The sequence below is a fragment of the Carya illinoinensis genome, chromosome 9 (assembly GCF_018687715.1).
Source record: "Carya illinoinensis cultivar Pawnee chromosome 9, C.illinoinensisPawnee_v1, whole genome shotgun sequence".
NCBI lineage: Eukaryota > Viridiplantae > Streptophyta > Magnoliopsida > Fagales > Juglandaceae > Carya > Carya illinoinensis.
Window position 1 is genome coordinate 40607230 of NC_056760.1, and position 19179 is coordinate 40626408.

Here is a 19179-nt window from a genome sequence, read left to right on the forward strand (position 1 = left end):
ATTAAATGTGATTCTTTTGGAGATGATTGAAAGCGTGCACATAAGCACACACTAAACATAATATCCGGTCTACTGGCTGTTAAATATAATAAGCTACCAATCATACCTCGATATATCTTTGAGTCAACTGGCTTACCGGATTCATCTTTATCAAGTTTAGTTGATGGGCTCATTGGTGTTCCAATTTCCTCAGCATTTTCCATCCCAAACTTCTTCAGTAATTCCTTAATATATTTTGATTGATTGATGAATGTCCCACTTTTTGCTTGCTTAATTTGCAATCCGAGAAAAAATGTAAGTTCTCCCATCATGCTCATCTCAAATTCTTCCTGCATAGTCTTAACAAAAACTTGACACATATGTTCATTAGTAGCACCGAATATTATATCATCAACATAAATCTGAATCAAAAGAATATCATCATTTTCATATTTAATGAAAAGAGTTGTGTCGATTTATTCTCTTGAAAAATCTTTTTCAATCAATAAACCACTGAGTCTCTCGTACCAAGCTCTAGGAGCTTGTTTAAGTCCATATAGTACTTTTGTGAGTTTGAAAACATGATTTGGGGAAATATGATTTTCAAAACCTGGAGGTTGCTCAACATATACCTCTTCATTTATAAAACAATTTAAGAAAGCACTTTTAACATCCATTTGAAAAAGTTTGAAATCTTTATAACAAGCATATGCAAGTAGCATTCGAATAGCTTCTAATCTTGCGACAGGTGCATATGTCTTATCATAATCGATTCCTTCTTCTTGATTAAAACCTTGGGCTACAAGTCGAGCTTTATTTCTAGTAATGACTCCGGACTTATCTTTCTTGTTTCTAAAAACTCATTTTGTTCCAATAATAGTATGATTTTTGGGTCTAGGAACAAGTGTCCAAACATCATTTTTTTCAAATTGATTAAACTCTTCTTGCATAGCTAGAATCCAAGATTCATCAAGAAGTGCGTCATCAATATTTTTGGGTTCAATTTGAGATAGAAAAGCAGTCTGATTGTAAATATTTCTAAGAGATGATCGAGTACTACACCTTGTGAAGGTTCTCCCAAAATTTGTTCCACTGGATGATCTTTCACAAATTTCTACTGTTTGGTTGCATCTTGTATTAAATTTTGATGATCTTTCCTGATGGCTCCATGTTGAACTTCCTTTATTGTTTTCTCTTTGTTGAGATTGAGACTTTCTGTGTTATTTATACCTCCTGTTTCTTCATCAATAGATTTCTTGGAGAGTAAAGAATTAGATTCATCAAATACTACATGCATAGATTCTTGTACAGTCAAAGTCTTTTTATTGAATACTCTATAAGTTTTACTATTAGTAGAATACCCATGAAAGATACCTTCATCAGATTTTGCATCAAATTTGCCTAAATTATCCCTGTCATTCAAAATAAAATATTTGCATCCAAATACATGAAAGTAACCAATGTTGGATTTTTTCTCATTCCAAAGCTCATAGGGGGTTTTATCTAATTTAGACCTTAACATAACTCTATTTATAACATAACATGCAGTACTTACCACTTCGGCCAAAAAATAACTAGGCAAGTTGTTCTCATTAAGCATTATTCTTGCCATCTCTTGAAGAGATCTATTTTTCCTCTCTACTACCCCATTTTGTTGAGGAGTTCAAGAAGCAGAAAAATTATGTACAAAACCGTTTTCATCACAAAATGTTTCAATATTTTTATTAACAAACTCTTTTCCCCTATCACTTCGGATACTTGAAATAGTATAGTCATTTTCATTTTGAATTCTCTTGTATAACTTAGTAAGAGCATTATGTGTCTCATCTTTATGAGCAAGAAAGATGACCCAAGTATATCTAAAGAAATCATCAACAATAATAAATGCATAATATTTTCCTTCTAAACTTGCAACTCTATTTGGTCCAAAAAGATCCATGTGTATCAGTTGCAATGATCTAGTAGTGAAAATATGTTTCTTGGTTTTAAAAAAAGTTTTTGTTTGTTTACCAAATTGGCATGCATCACAAATTTTGTCTTTAAAAAAATTTATTTTTGGTAAACCTCTCACAAGATCATTTTTTGAAAGTTTGAAAATAAGTTCCATGTTGGCATGACCTAGTCTTCTATGCCATAGCCAACTAGTTTCATTTTGAGCTGAAAAACAAATAGTATCTTGTGAGGTAATTTCTTCAAAATCGATTGTATAAACCTTGTTGTTTCTAAAAGCAATAAGACAAATATTACAATAATAATTATTCAAAATAATGCACTTATCCATTTTGAAAGTAACTATAAATCCTTTATCACATAATTGACTTATACTCAAAAGATTATGTTTTAGACTTTCAAGAAGTAGAATATTTTCAATTATGAGAGAAGATTCATTACCAATTTTACCTATTCCCACGATATTCCTTTTCGAGTTGTCTCCAAATTTCATGTGTCCTTCTTCTCTAGATTTAAGATCAAAGAACTTAGTATTGTCTCCTGTCATGTGTCTTGAACATTCACTATCTAAAAACCATTTGTTTTTGTTTTGTGGAGGACTTCATGCATACCTATAAAAACAATTAAAATGATTTTTCTTGGTATCCAAGTTTTTTGGGTCCTTTATTTATTAGTATTAGAAAAATAAGATTTTTATGTACCCATATGGCCCTAATAGTCATTGTATGCTTTCTTCTAATAGGACAAGCATGATAATTATGACCATTTCTATTATAAAAATTGTAAATAGCATGTGGCATATATAAAGAACTTGAGTGACTATAATAGTATCTTTTTTTGACAAAATTATTTTTATAAAAAGAATTTTGAATATTAGACTTTAATGTAGAAAAATTATCAAAGAAGTTTTCATAAGGTTTGTATTTTTGTTTTAGCATATATCCCAAGCCTGCCTTATCAAAAACACATCTTTGACTACTATGAAGTTTTTCAAAATTTCTTTTTTCATTCGTAAAATTTTTAACAATATTTTCTAAATCAGTTTTCTTCTTCTTCAACTCAAGATTTTTATCTTTCAAAACGATGTTTTCTTTTTTTAAAATATTAATTTCATTTGTTCAAGAAAAATTTTCATTTTTCAAAGCAGTATACTTGATACCCATTTTTTCAAATTCCTCATGTATCTCTTCTAAAACATTTTGTAATTTTTCATATGAAGGATTTTCAATATTATCAAGATTTGTTACCTCAATGTCATCTTTAGCCATAAAACAAATATTTGCTAATTCTTTCCATTACTTGTTTCACTATCTGAACTACTTGAATCATCATCTCATGTAGCTTTCATTGCTTTCTTACCCTTGTTTCGATCTTTCTTTAGCAGAGGACAATCTGGTTTTGTATGACCAGATTTATTACATTTATAATAAATTAAAGTGTCATTTTTACCTGAATCTTTCTTGGAAAACTTTTTGAAAATTTTCTTTGAGAAGTTTTATTTTTCTTTAGAAACCTCTTAATTCTTCTTGTTATCATCACAACTTTTTCATCTTTGTCGTCATTTTCCTCATCTTCATCACTTTCACTTTCATGAAGAACAGCTTTAAGTGTCAAACTCTTCTTTGGCTTTATTTCTTCTTTTCTTCTTTTCAATATGTACTCATGGGTGATAAGTGACCCGATGAGTTCATTCACTTCAAGCTTATTGAGGTCTCTAGCTTTAAGAATCGCTGTCACTTTTGATTCCCAACTTTTTGGTAGAGAGTTGAGAATTTTTCTTACTATTTTCACATTCGAATAAACTTTGTCAAGAGTTGTCAAGTTGTTTATGATGTTAGTAAAACGAGTGTGCATACTAGAAATAGATTCATCATCATTCTCATCTTAAACATTTCATATTCATGAGAAAGAATATAAATTTTTGATGCTTTGACTTGCAAAGTTCCTTCATAAGTAACTTTCAAATTATCTTAAATTTCTTTTGCCATAGCGCAAGTCATTATTCTATTAAACTCATTTCCATTGAGAACATTAAATAATAAATTCATAACAGTTAAATTCAAATTATAAAATCTATCGTTTTCACGATCAAACTCTTTTTCTTCCTTTTTGACCTTCACTCCATCAACCACTTTTGTTGGAATATAAGGTCAATTTATAATGGATTTTCAGATTTCTCGACCTTGAGTTTGAAGGAATATTCTCATTCTAACTTTCCATAATGAGTAATTGTCTCCACAAAAAAGTGGAGGCCGACTGCTAGATTGACTTTCACCAAATGAAACTGCAATGTTAGCCATAAGATCTTAACTCAAAAGATAGTTAATTTTATAACAGAGCCCTTACGCTGATACCAATTGTTACCAGATGACTAACACAAGAGGGAGATGAATTGAGTTGTATTTAAAAAAATAACAATTATAAATTAAATATACAATATAAAATATAAACAAAATACGAAACATCAATAAATATCAAGAGTAAGGGTAAGAGAAAAGTAAACTCAGTATATTAACGAAGTTTGACCCCACTGCCTACGTCCTTGCTTCAAGCTACCCCTTAAGGATCCCCAAAATTCACTATTCAATCTCTTTCAGGTAGAGATAGAAACCTATTACACCTTTGAACAACACTGCTACAAAGGATCCATGTAGAACACCATCTACACTTGCAATCACCTTACACGTGGTTATTCAACTATTCCCTGTGTAGAACAGTTTCTACACGCATAAGGGTTATACACATCATTTTACTGATACAAGAGCTGATAGTGGGTAGGTTATTAAAAAACACTCCCCAATGAGTGAAATAAGAACAATACAGTGTAAACTATCTCTTTCTCAAAATGAACAAGGATCAAGGCTCAATGCTTAGAGAAGAGAGAATGAAAGTTTTGAATAAATGTTATATGCTCTGGATGTTGTAAATGTGAAACTCTCAAATAATCTATTTATATGCCTATGAGACTTCATATTCAAATTTAAAAAGATTCACATGTCAAAAAAAACATCATTCACTTTTTCAAAAAATTCAAATAAAAGGTTTTTCTTTTTCAAGTGTCAAAGACAACATCATTCATTTTTCAAAAACTTCAAACCTAATATTTTACTTTTGGCATATGACAAAAGGAGCACACTTTACTTTTCAAAAAATTCAAACCTAATCTTTTTATTTTTTGCATATGACAAAAGGAGCACACGTTACTTTTCAAAAAAATTCAAACCTAATCTTTTTACTTTTTGCATATGACAAAAGGAGCACACTTTATTTTTCAAAATTTTCAAACAAAAGCATCTACCTTTTGCATAAGTCAAAAAAATCAACCACTTTTAAAAATATTCAAATAAAACATGTACATGCGAAAGATGACAATCAATCATCTTTAATTTTTCAAAGTTCAAACCTTTAATCATGTAATGCACATGTGAAAGATGACAATCAATCGTTTTTCAAAATTTTCAAATTTAATTTTCAAAATATTCATGCACATGTGGAAAATGTATTATAATGTTTTATAATAAAATATTAATTTCGAGCTTTAATCCTAATTTCGAATTTTTAAGAGATTTACAATATTACTCTATGACTTTAATGTGAACTTGTACCCTTCTTGCTTATACTTGTTTTCTTGATGTGCTTGATTCCATTGTATAGACAACTTGAGCTTAAGACTCCTTTATTCTTTGAATTCATTTGTTATCATCAAAATCCATGTGTAGATATATAATTACACAAAACTTGAAACCTTGGGTTCAACATCTTTTACTCCCCAGTTTCTCGCACAAACTTCTGCCTGCTTCAGCATTGGGATTTCTCCTATTCCCTAATTCTACTCCTTACGTGGGTATGATTTCTCTTCTTTTGTCTTCTTAGTTTAAGTTCTTTCAAATTTTTACATACTATATACAAAATGCATATAATCTGGGTTCAAATCTGAGGAGAAATTTATACATAATAAATTTTAACAACCAAATTGACATGGAAACACATAACAAAACAACCAAATAAAAATTTGTACACATAATTTGGGTTGAAATCTGACGAGAAATTGGTACATAATAAATTTTAACAACCAAACAAACATGACAACACATCATAAAACAAACATTCAAAAAAATTAATGATAATAAAATAAGATATGAACAGTAGTTTCCTTTCTCTGCTCTCTCAATCTCTGATTTCGTTGGATAAACCCTAAAAGAAAAACATCAAAGCAAAAAATGAAGATAAAAACGTAGCATGACTTCAAGTTTCAAATCCAAAACCACAACAACAACAACAAAAAAAAAAAAAAAAAAAAGAATCCAATATGTTCCCATTTCAGAAGACTCCAGAAAATAGAACATATTGAATAATAATAATAATAAAACCTCACATCTGAAGAGGAAGATTTGTAAGATTTCAAAATTCCTACAAAATACTAAAACAACATATTGACATGCAGGAAATAAAAGCAAATATGAAAAAAATGGTGAAACATGTAGATCTAAAGACGGAAATTTGAAAAACAGAAAAGAAAAAACAGATTTTACTCATGTACATTGATAGATCTAAAGTAAAACTTCTTAGATCTAAAATAAAACCTCTAGATATGCTGAAGTTTGTAAACATTAAGAAAAAAAATTTGTGAAATATGTAGATCTACAAAATGAAATTTTATTTTGCTGAAATAAAAGGTAAAAATTGTAGATCTGAACAATATAAAAAATAAAAGATTTAAAATATGGAGCTTCCGAGAGAGCATTGAATAAAATGTTGTGAGACAGAGAGGAAAAGCCAAACAGTAAGACACGCGCGCGCACAGAGACAGAGAGAGACAGAGAGAGAGAGGGCTAAATGTGTGGGGGAGAAAATGGGAGGATTGCGGCTAGCAAATGAATATAAAAGTAGCTAATCGAGAATTGAATATGTAGGGCCAGGTTTGGGTTTTTTTTGTAAATAGATGTTATTGTATTTATTTTGTCTGTTTCAATCAGCACAGGCCTCCCCTCGGCAGTTGCTATGAAAACAAGTTTTGTAAATTCCTCCCAACGAGATTGAGAAATGCCATAAACAGTAAAAATTGCGCACATAAAATCGAACATATATGTGCCTTGGACATAGGTGCTTTACTAGCATATATAGATTCCACCATTATCTTTATTTGATATTGACTACAAATACCAAATATATGAGTGCATAAAGGAATGAAGCTAGTACGGATAGTAACAGTTGAGGCCCAACCCAGTAAAAAGAGAATGATGGACCAACCCAATCCAATTTGCCATATTGTAATTAAGGGATGAAATCGTGAGTTTAGAATCACAAGAAATATTACTTATCATCTATATACTACATATTAATATATAATTTATCATTTTATTTAAATACACATATTAAAATATCAATATGTGTATTTAAATCAAACGACAAGAATAACAAATCATTTGATGATGTGTAGTGTAGGAGATAATAAGTAAAATTTCTCTTAGAAGTAATTGTTTGAAACCCAAAGTAGAGGGAAAGACCTCATCCAACTAACACACTTAAAATGATACATATCGATGTTGAGGTAATTTCATATGCTCGGTAAATAGTAATAAAAAAATAATAAATAATAAAATAAATAGTAAATAATTTATAAATAATGATAAATTATTAGTAAATAGTATTAAATAATAGTGAAATAATTCACTTACCCAACACAACCTTAACCGTTTTAACCATAATTCTTATGTTTACTTTTATTTCTCTCTCAGAAATCGAAGCAACTATTAATGTACATCCTCCACAGCTGTAATTTTCTTTTCTTATACGAGGATTCACTTCTTTATTTTTTCCCATTTAGAACATATATTAGGTTAGAGTAACGTGTAAAGTACGTTTGTCTAATTGGATGATATAAGATTTTTAATAAAAAAAATATAATTTTTCATAAAAAAAAAAGAATTAATTAATGCATAATTTAATACATAAAATGAATGGTATAACTATGAAGCGACGTAATATCATTTAACTTATGTACAACAATGGAATGACTACAAATCGGGACATGCCCTAACCAAAAATGGGATATATATAAAAATTGAACACAAAAGATGACAAAGGCTTTTATATTTGTCCAGTGTAATTAGATTTTTCAGTTAAAGATGTTGTCTTTACCTTTGACAAAGTACCAAAGTGTTTTGTTCGGAAGAAAAGAAAAGCATTTAGATCGCCCACAAAGCCATATATTAAACTTGTGGGAAGATTGGAATACGACAAAGCCTCATGCAAAGCAGCTAAAGAACAATCACACCACACCCCCACATTCCTTCCTTTATATTATTCATTTCCCCACATTTTTGTGTGGGATTACTCTCTCCCAATACAGAAAAGCTAATCCTATCGAGATCCATCCGGAGATCTCGATTATTTTTTTATTTAATAATTAAAAAAATATTTTTAATAATATTATAATTTTATTTTTTTAAAAGGATATTTAAAGATTAAAAAAATAAATAAAATAAAATAAAAAAGAGGGATTGGTCTTGTTGGGAGCCATTCTCGGGAGCACGGCTCCTCCCAATAATACGGCTTTTGATCCCAAAAATATCCCAAACACCTACATCCACGGCATGTCCGAATCAGAGCCAGTGCTGACGTAAGCCCGTGGGCCCCACATCGGCTTGGGGATTCGCGATCCCAAAGAAAACGAGTTGTCCTTTGGATCCCTCACTGGCCAATCTCCTTCCCTCCCTCGCTTTCAACCGTGCGATTAGAAAAGCAAACGGCCTTGCGCCGAAAGCCCCCTCCATACAGACAAAACCCCACACTCTTTTCTCGCACTCACTGAGATTTCAACACCCTCACAGAACTCCGTTTCCCCCCGTCATCGCCGGTTCTTTCCTTTCCGGCGGTCGGAGGAACAAGACTTTTACGCTTGATCCATTGGTTTCGTTTCTCTTGCGGTAATTCTTTTTCTTTGCTTGTAATCTACGTCGGCTTGAGATTTTTGTGACTCTTCCCTCCACTAACTATTACGTTTCGAATCTTTGTCAGAACCGACTAGTTTTTGCTAGAATTCTACTCTCCGGGACCTGCATTTCTCCCCCTTTTGTTGCGGTAAGCCGCTCTAGTCTTCTAGGAACCGTGATCTCATATTTGGCTTGTGCTTTTCTGTTTTCTTTATGATCCGTTTCGTTCTTTAGAAACTGGAGGAAAAAATATGAGGAAAATGGAATCTTGGATTCCAGCATTCTTACAAAAGGCCTGCTTGATTTGAACAACTTGCCGGTAGACAATGCAGGACTTCGTTACATTTTTTACGGTGCTTTTTATTTGCATCAGCTTTCTTAGCGACCAAACAGAGCTAGAATTTACATATATAGAGATATAGATATATATATATATATATATATTTGACATGTGATAAATAGATCTTGATTTGATATTTATCTGATATTTTGATCGATGTTTTTGTTTTTGGATCTGTGAGTTTCTTGATTTGGCTCTGATTTTCTTTTTACGCATGGTTTTATTTCAATCTTGTAGAATATTTGGAAATGGGAGCCGGGAGGGTGGGAGGGAGAATTACATTTTCTTTAGTTAACGTATCAGGCCTAGAAAAAAAATTGATTACCGTATCAGAGGTTTTTTTTGTTTTTTTGTATTTAAACTAACAAGCTATTGCGATGTCTGAAGCACTGCTCGAAGAAGATTCAATTTCCCTATCAAAGGAAGCAATTTTCTGTTTCTGATTAAGCATATATAAATTAATCTAAATCAGTAGAGAAAATTGGATAAAAAGCAGAAGCTTTTCTTCAATTCATCATTTCTTTCGTCACTTTATTTAGAAACTTGTGTCTTTAGTGTGGCAGCCCGATATTTTCTTTTCTGGTACATATGTCTTCCAGATGAGTACCTTTTGTTGTGAAAAAACCAACGACAATGGGAAACTTCCTACATCCACGCACTTGCAGAAGATTTTATTATTCTAAGGAATCACAAAATACACTTTGAAGTGAAATCACTTTGTCCAGAACACAACATGCTAAACTATTCATTAAGTACATATTTATCATTTCACACGGCGGAAATCTTAATTTTCACTTTTTTATGTTATTTGCTTGAACGGAGTGTCGAGCCTGCCTCAAGTAAACTCTCTCTCCAAGCTTTGTTCAAGTGACTTGTCAAGAAAATGTCTAGCAAGCTCTCTATCCGAGCTTGCTTGAGAGACTTGTCGTAAAAAATTTAACCATAACGCATCATTGTCGGGTCATCAAATCGGACCGACATACCAACGAAACCAGGTTCAACAAACCCAACGCCTTTTCCTTTTTTTATTTTCAACAAAGATTCTTATAGAAGTGTTATTAGAGAGCTCAGCGAATGCTTGAAAACTCTCTATTTGAGAAAGATGCTAGGTACAATCATACAATAGAACATAGATACCAGCTTTGTTTTTTTAAATGCACAAGTCAAACAATAAAGTTCTTTGATGGAATAGCAAATACTTGGAAATTAGCCTTAAAATAATTATACCCAATGTCTTAGCATCAACTCGAGATCATTCCGAGATGATAGGAGAATAAAATCTCAGCTCATATTGAAAAGTGTTAAAATAGTTGGGTGAAAGAACTTAACGGACTTTGCTTGCTTGACTATATTTAGTGCCAGGAAGTATGCACTGGTTTGCTGATGGTCCACTTTGACATGTTAACTACTAATGCCAGCATTCACGTTTAATCTTATTGCGGATGGTGCCAACTCTTTTTCTCTTTCAATCCCTTCAATCTTAGAAGAATAAGAAGCCAAAATAGCGTTCGTATATATCATTTCCAAACGGAAATTGAATGAATTATTCTTTCATAGTCAAGAAAAGAAAAGACTTGCATATATTTGGAAATTCGAATTTCGTTGGATATAAATTATATAACGTTTTACTTGAAATTAGAACTGCATGGTAGTTTTGAGCGGTGGATGGGCAACATAAAATATACACTACTCTAAATACTTGCCATAATATCTGAGATGGTCGGCAAGATATGTGCAGTTGACCAATTAGAAACTCCCCACTTTATTTTTTATTTTTTTTTCCTATTAACCAGAAAATCGATGATGAGGTTCTGAATGGGTAAAATATAGAAATGTCATGGTACTTGATCAGCCAGTCAAGCCTTTCTTGTTTTGTTCTGTTTTTTGTACAATGGCTTCAGATCTTAACGAATTCAATAAGAATGATGCGGAAATGTTTCCTCTAGATCAATTGCTGACAGATTCCAATCCTTAAATATGGAAGTGCTTCTACCTGCATAACTTTAATCTGCATTGGATTTCTTATTTCAAAAGCCTAAGATGCCTTGGCTTTTTTAATATTATATTTTTCCCCTCATTTCTCCTTTTAAGTTTGATTACAGCAACTAATTTGATTCCTATGCTCAACAGCAGCTCCTTTGTGAACTTTTTGTGTAATAAGAGGGCAGTAGTGGGCCATGTGCCAATGAAGCTTGGGAATATTTGATTCAGGCTATCTAGTGTACATCCAAATAATGAGTTCTTAAGACCTACCAGAGAAATGGTAATCAGTTCAGAACTCAAAAAGAATTCAAAACAGGAAAAAAACTGTAAGATAGTGAAGCAGAGGGTTCCATCACCCCAAGCAAGTCGAAGTCCAAAGTGCCCAGACAAGTTAGAAGTCCAAGTGAAATCTTCAGGAACCGGTCAGAGGTCATTTGTCAAGGTGAATACGAGTAAAGAAGATGAGCTTATCAAGCACATGTCAAATTTGCCAAGTTATCTCCAGCGTGCTGAGAGAGGAGAAAACAACCAAGATAAAGCTTTGAATTTTGGGGTTCTAGATTGGGCACGATTAGAAAAATGGAACTATAAGCAAAACCGAATCCCAGCAAGAGGAGATGATAATGCACTACGCAGAAGCTGTGATTTATCGTCAAAAGCAATTAATGGGTCATCGACATTTTCTAGTAAAGTCCATGGCAAGATGTCTTCTGAGCGACACTCTTTGCCTCATCCTAGTCTTGACTCATCTCACAAGGATGGCCATCCTCAAGATGCCAAACTGTTCGACCTGAATGCTGTAAAATTTCATGATTTTGAGACTGCTTCCAAGAGCTACATGGATGGGCAGCAAAAGGTACCCTGGACATATAAGTCTTATGGCAGAAGTTGCTCCGATATAATGCTTGATAAGGGGAAGAGAAAAGATTTAGATCATAAGATTACTTCAGAAATGGGAAATTCTGCAACTACCTCAGGAACCAATGGGGTCTCTCTCAGTCGGAAGTACAATGCAAGTGCTTGGGATGGTGAAGCTAAGAAGAGCATAAAGAAGTTGCAAGATTCAGATATCAAGAGAAAAGATGGAGATAAGAAAATTCCTTCAGAAATACGATCGTCGCATTCAGATTGGAGAAGTTATGATTTCTCTCTTCATTCAAAGGAGAAGCTGAGTGCTGGCAGAGGTGAAAATAGGAAGAGGATAGAGGAGTTACAACAATCAGATATAAATCTCTCTAATCTATGTTCCCCGGGTGGGCACACCAGCATTGTTCTCCTACCAAAAGAGTTAGCCCAAAATCAAAGTTCAGAAGTATTCCAACTTTCACAACCCAGAGAATCCAAGAAAAAGTCATCTGAGGCAATGAGGCGCAGTTTTTCAGAAGAAGTATTCCAACTTTCACAACCCAGAGAATCCAAGAAAAAGTCATCTGAGGCACTGTGGAGCAGTTTTTCAGGTAACTTTTTTGGTAAGGATGTTCACTCTGAAGAACTCTGTTCTGATGTTCCAGACTTGTGCCCACTGCCTTCTGGAGAGACCGATCCCACATCAGACATGATACCAGATAGCCTGATCAATGTTCAGTGTAATAAGCTTTCATCTGTTGCATCGCACAAATCCAAATTCCCATACAAGACATTGAAGATTCTTCCTAAAGGCATATATGCAGAAGGAAAGGACTTAGACCTCAAGCTTAATAATTCAGATGTTCGTACTGCAAAAGCAGCAGATGAAGAAAACGCTGTGCTGGAAACTAAAAAAGACAGAAATCCATCACCCAATCACCGGTTTAGCTTCAGCTTGGGTCGTCTGGGTAGAAGTTTCAGTTTCAAGGAGGGTTCATCTGCACCAAAGTTGATCTCCTCAAATGCTAGTGTCAAGTCTGGTCCTGTGAGATCTGAATCTTCTGCGTGTTTGGATACTTCAATCAGAGAGAAGCCAAATATTCCTAACAGAGCTAAGTCCAGCCCTTTAAGGAGGTTATTTGATCCCATACTGAGGTACAAGGTAGCAAATTCACTGCATTCTGCTGAAACCCCTCAGCCAGTGAAAGAGAGTTTAGATTTCATCAGCTCTAGCCCATCTAGAGTCTGCCACTCACTTCAAAAGGAGAAGCATGAGGCATCGAACATCCAAGCCCTTTTGCAACTCAGGGTAAAGAATGGGCTACCTTTGTTTAAGTTTGGGGTTGAGAACGACAGAATCATTCTTGCAGCCACCATGAAAAATTTGATTTCATCAGGGAAGGATGACTCAGGCCGAAATTATACATTTTACTCTGTTAATGAAATTACAAAGAAAAGTGGTGGCTGGATGGGTCAAGGAAGCAAAAGGGAGAGTTGTGGCTACGTATATAATGTAGTTGGTCAGATGAAGGCCTCCAGCACTTGTTTCTCTGATTTGAGTGGATCAAATTCCCACAACGAGTATATGGTCAGAAAATCTGTCTTGTTGTGCGCTCAGCCAAAGCAGGAAGATCAGGAACCATTGAAGTTTACGCCAGAAAGGGAGCTTGCAGCCGTTGTTGTCAAGATCCCTTCTAAAAACTTAAGCCATGATGGAATGGAGAGTGATAAAAAGTTGATGGCGAAGGTCTGCATGACATGTTTGGCAGAAGGCAGATGCTCTTGCAACTTCAAAGAAAATAAAAACTCAGATGGTATTACAGTTATACTTCCAGGCGCTGTACATGGACCACCAAACAGAGGAGAGCCTTCGCCACTGACTGATCGCTGGGATGGATCATGTGACTGTGGAGGTTGGGACGTTGGCTGCAAGCTGCGTGTTCTTTCCAACCAGAACCGAGGCAGTAAGATTCATGTGATATCCAAAGCTTGCCGTATTCCGGACAATATTGAACTTTTTGTCCAGGTACTGCTTTTATATCTGGGCTTCTGTTTGATCTGCAAGTGTTCACATATTACAATTTTAACTGTAAATATTGTAATAATGTCCAGGAAGAACCCCAGGAGAGCACGCCCTTCTTCAGATTGACGCCATTGAAGGATGGAATCTACGCGATTGAATTCAACTCATCAATCTCTTTCTTACAATCCTTCTTCATTTGTGTCGCCATTTTAAGCTGTAATAGACCAATGGATCCCCCAGCAACAACCAAGATATCTGAGGTACAAGTTTTCAAGGAGCCCATTCTGAATGAGGATGGTGGAATACAGAGAAGAGCGCCTGCAAAATATGCTCTAAGTCCACCTTTTTCCCCTGTTGGAAGGGTCTAGTTTCAGGCAAGGAACCTGCCATCTAGCTGTCGATCCTCTTCAAAATAGCTAAAGAGGCATTGAGAGAACTCCCCAAACTCAGAAGTCTTTTCGTTTTCGACCATCGTATCAGTACCTGCAGCGAAGTCTGATAAAGGACTATTAACTGGACTGCTTGTGCTGTTCTGGCAGAAGACATGTATACCCATTTGTACAAAAAGCAAATGTCATCAGCTATACAAGTACAACATAGCCACTTAAAGGAGAACTCCAAAACTACCGTATGCTCGTTAAAAGGTAGAACACTGAACGTAATGCCATACTTTTCTAGGCATGCACAGTTCTGTATAAATGCTCCGTTTTCTCTTTTAATAATGCGAGATCTTTTCTATGGAATGCTTGCCTCAAGATATCATTGTACAGCCTTTGCGTGCTAGATCAGGATTTGCAATTTTTTTATTTGTGTTGGAGAGAGAGAGAGAGAGAGAGAGAGAGAGCAATTCAAATTCAAGCAAAATTGCAAAAAGACAAGAAAGATTTTTGGTCATAAGCTATAAATTGAAATGGGTTTCACAAATCAATAGGTGAAGCATGATGAATACAGATAAACCATTGACCATCAATTCTCTCAAATACATTTGTAGCAAACTGTACACCCCATTTGCTACCTTCAGTCTTAACGAATTTCCTGCACGTAACATACCCTACATCCCCCTTAACATGAACCCTCACATCCTTCAGTTGAATCTCTAGTGGGAATTCATAGTCCGCCCATACGAACTCCCAACTTTCCATAACATCTTCATGACCCGGTATCCCATTTGCACCTGGGTGTACAACACAGACCTCGTCGCCTTTGGCCCAAAGCTTTTGCATAGCAGCTAAATCCCCAGTTTTGAATGAGTCGTAAAATCGAGCATTTGCTAGTAATACTGATGTTTTGCTATCCTCGTGGAGATTTTTAAGGCTATCCCTAATTTTTGCTGCTTCAACATAGTTTTCCTCAGCGATGGCAATCTGCAGCTCCAGCTCTAAGGCTTGTTCATCCATTGTAATGCTTTCACCGCCTAAGGGATCCTGTGTGTCCTCTCTTTTCCCTTGACATGGTCTCGTTGAGACCAAACTGGAATCTTGTTGAAATAATTCTGCACTAAGCACACAGAGTTAGAAATGCACAAAACTTGGGTGGTGTAACCATTAATTATGAGTACAAGCTTAGAGGGGCACTGAAGATAATAAATAGAATACCAAAACATCTGACTTACTGGATCTTCCAGTTTGCAAACTGAGGTGATGATCACCGGGCAAGACCTGGAACCTATGTCTTCGACCAAAGGGTTTAACCATAACTACACCGCATTGCTTCAGGGAAGGTTCAGAAAGATGATGAAGTGTAGCAAAACTATTGACAAATGAACATGGCAGGCTATAAACTTCTCTGACGGTAGAAGCAATACCCTATAGAAGTAAAGGTTAGGACACTGAGTGAGAGACTCATAAAAGAACTGTGGACAACAAATGTTGAGAGGCAGAAACTTTGGGCTTAATTGTCTTACATATCATATTTCACACGAAGAAACCATCTGCCTCATATATGCAAATTCAGTAATCTAATTTTAGTATCAACTTAGGTAAACCTTTATTTAATATATAATACCAGGAGGTTATCAACCTTTAAAACACTCAATATGAGTATTCATCAATTTCAACCTCAACAACGATATTTAATCAAGCCACAGCTGCAGTAGTACTTGAGAAAGCCGTTAAGCACTTCTTCAAGTTTAAACATTTTATACTTTCTTCCTCATCTCGTACATCCCAAAAGCCAGAAGTTTATGTATTTACAATATTTTCCAAACCCTACTGCTACAAAGATAGAAAATTCGAAAGTGGGTTTTTCCTAGAACAAGAAACTTAAACATGTCAATAAACCCAGAAAAGTTATCTCAAGGAAATTACTCAATTTAGCTTCGGATAAGTTATAACAACAATTATGACCATAAGCACTTAAGCCAAACGAACCATGAATTTAAACTCCCAAGCAAAGTAAGAGATTAGAGGAGGAGACGCAGAACTCACGTTATAGCAGAAGCTAGACCCATGAAGCGGCATGGTTAAGGGGCTGATTATAGAGAGGCCAAGAATTATGAGGAAGAATTAGGATCGGGGTGAACTGTTCCATACAGAGGACTGGGACTGCTATTTAGAATTTATCTACTCGGAGATCATGAGTGAAAACTTTGGATATCGGCTAGGGAACGCCCTTTTGAGGAAAGATTGAAGAATGGAAAATAGGCTGGGCTGGATGGTCGGTGGAACAGAAAATGAGCTGGAGTGGGCTGGGCTGAATGAATGGGTCTAATGGATTTTCACCACCAATATTTAGAACTGTTTGGATTAAGAAATATTTTCATCTCATTTCATTTCATCATTTTAACTTTATAAATTTTTAATTTTTCATTTTGTAAGATAGTTCTTGAAATTTTGAGTATTATTTTTTAAAAAAATAATTTTGAGTATGGGAAGGGAAAGGCATGCAAACGCATGTCGTTTTCTTATGAAAGAAGAGGCGAAGGTCTCCCAAGTATAAGAGAAACTTCCTAGACATAGCTAGGATTCAATATTTGATCAGCCAGGTTAGTAACCTCCAAAACATTGTAAAGATTCTCTGCTTTTTACTTTTGGGGTTAACAAACATTCTAAGATATAGAAAGTACCTTTCCGTTCCCAAACAATATTAATATCATGATGTCTGCCATTTCCATCGTCCTTTTGTCACCATTGCACCTCAGATGCTCCAAAGAAACCGCTTTTTTTTTTTTTTTTTTCATTGCATGCTTAATCATATTTTGTTTGATGATGGTGTTAGAGGTATCCATGTAATTTAGACGTCTCAACTGGCTCTATTAATGCATGGAAGAACCTACTCTTTCAGGATCACGTACGACATGATATATCATTTCAATTCACTCTTTTATACGCCTGCATCCATATATAATAAGATAGAAAAGCTAGCTAGCTCATGAAAAGTCCTGTGCCGCCAGATTCTTCAAGCTTCAAAAGAAAAGACGTTGGTGGTTGGATATCATAATTATTTTGCATAGTTGCAAAAACTTAGAATTGTTAAGCCTACCTACCCTTGGTCGAAGTCGTGCCATAGGTTTGAAATTTGAGGATTTATGATAGATAGAATGAATTGGGAAGCCTACAACCTTCTCGAATTCCCATTGAAGTACTTAATTGTGTCCAACATCAACCGAATACACATCATGTCGATCTTTACCCTGTTTTTGAATTATGATTCCAATAAATACATTAAAAATATTGCATTTAAGAAAGCACATGGATGCATGCAGGAAAGTAGCTAGCTCACGTACGTATGATATCATTTTTTCCAAATTATAATGATCGAATTGCTCCCTTTTTTTTTGCCTAGATAAGATAGGATTAGCTAAAATTGACCGGAGAGATTGTCCTATATAATCATAGAGCACAATTGGGAAAACTTCGACAGGAAGTTTTAGAGAGAGAGAAAGAGCCTACCTTCTTTCTAGAAAACACCGAAATATAACCCAACCAGGGGTGGAGTTTCAGCTCCTCCCTCTCTCCTCCCTCACTCATCCTTCATTCCTCCTCTCTAGTCTTTTCTTTTCTTTTTTCTTTTTATTTTTTTTATTTTTTTTTATTTTTTCAAGTTAAAATAGGGTGGAAAGCCAATTTGTTGCTCTTCAACGCCCAGTGACTACTATGCACCACACCGGAGCATTCCCAAGGTATCTATCTTTCAAACGGGCGAAAAATTTCACCGAACAAAACAACGTGTCAGCCACATGCACGTTCTAAAGTTACGTTCGCGCAAGAATCCTCACCTCCGCAAGGGAAGTGCATCTATCACCTTGTGCGGCTTCTTTGGGTCCAAGACCACTGGTTTCTTTTGACTCAACCGTGCACCATACTTTTAGGGTGGCGCACGTCCCTCACACGCCACAACAACCTCTGTGTTTTGTTGTTTGTTTGTTATTTTTTCATATATTTCTCATGTATTTATGTTTTCTGTTATTTACTTTATTTTAGGTTGTAATATGGAAAAAAAAAACAAAAACAAAAATAGAAAACATTGTCACTAGGACCAAGAGTCCATAGAGTATGTCATCCACTCCATGGGAGTGTGGGGTTTGTTATTGTCTTAGACAGTATTCTAGAACAGAATACTATCTTTCAAATGATTTGTCTAAAGAGGTTTTGCAGCACTAGACAAGACCATTCCAGTTACAAAAGAATTTGTATATTGGGGAGCTTTAAAAGTAGTAGTTGGCTTAATTATAATTCTTAGGTCAGAATTGTAATGTCCATTTTATAAATGAATGAACAATGTTTTACCATAAAACAAAAAATAGAGCACAATTAGATCATTTCAAGTTAAAAACTGAGACATGCAAGACAAGTGATTAACTGCCTGCATGCCTTCCATTTATTTTATCGATAAGCTTGCAATCTGACCATAAAGAATTGATTTAATCTCGTTTGAATAATCATACGAGATTATTTGTAAATAATAATAAAACGATTTGAGGTAATATATTTTATGGGATTTTGATAAATGAGAGAAAAAAATTAAATAAAAATATTATAAAGTTAAAATATAATTTTTGTTTTGGTATTTGAAAAAATTAAATTGTTTTTTGTATTTTATTTAGAAGTTTGGAATAATTAAGTAATGATTAAATAAAAAAAAGTTTAAAATTTAAAATTGAAAAATATTTGTATTTGTAGTAT

The 19179-nt window shown here is 34.5% G+C and overlaps 2 protein-coding genes across 3 annotated transcripts; one reads left to right on the forward strand and one right to left on the reverse strand.

Annotated features, from left to right (window-relative positions):
* Nucleotides 1–8618: 8618 nt before the first annotated feature.
* Nucleotides 8619–14799, forward strand: LOC122276294. 2 transcript variants are annotated; one of them, XM_043085903.1, is made up of 4 exons: nucleotides 8619–8858; nucleotides 8950–9012; nucleotides 11335–14059; nucleotides 14146–14799. In XM_043085903.1, the coding sequence occupies exons 3-4, from the start codon at nucleotides 11465–11467 to the stop codon at nucleotides 14422–14424; spliced, it is 2874 nt and encodes a 957-aa protein (XP_042941837.1). In that variant the 5' UTR covers nucleotides 8619–8858; nucleotides 8950–9012; nucleotides 11335–11464; the 3' UTR covers nucleotides 14425–14799. The 2 variants fall into 2 exon arrangements, with proteins under 2 accessions (XP_042941837.1, XP_042941838.1); XM_043085904.1 differs by having other exon boundaries at nucleotides 11338–14059.
* Nucleotides 14800–14920: 121 nt separating this feature from the next.
* On the reverse strand, nucleotides 14921–16680 carry LOC122276295. The gene is made up of 3 exons (XM_043085905.1): nucleotides 16483–16680; nucleotides 15669–15861; nucleotides 14921–15548 (listed from the first exon to the last, which is right to left on the reverse strand). Exons 1-3 carry the CDS (start codon nucleotides 16513–16515, stop codon nucleotides 14974–14976), a joined length of 801 nt encoding a protein of 266 aa, XP_042941839.1. The 5' UTR covers nucleotides 16516–16680; the 3' UTR covers nucleotides 14921–14973.
* Between the last annotated feature and the right edge of the window lie 2499 nt (nucleotides 16681–19179).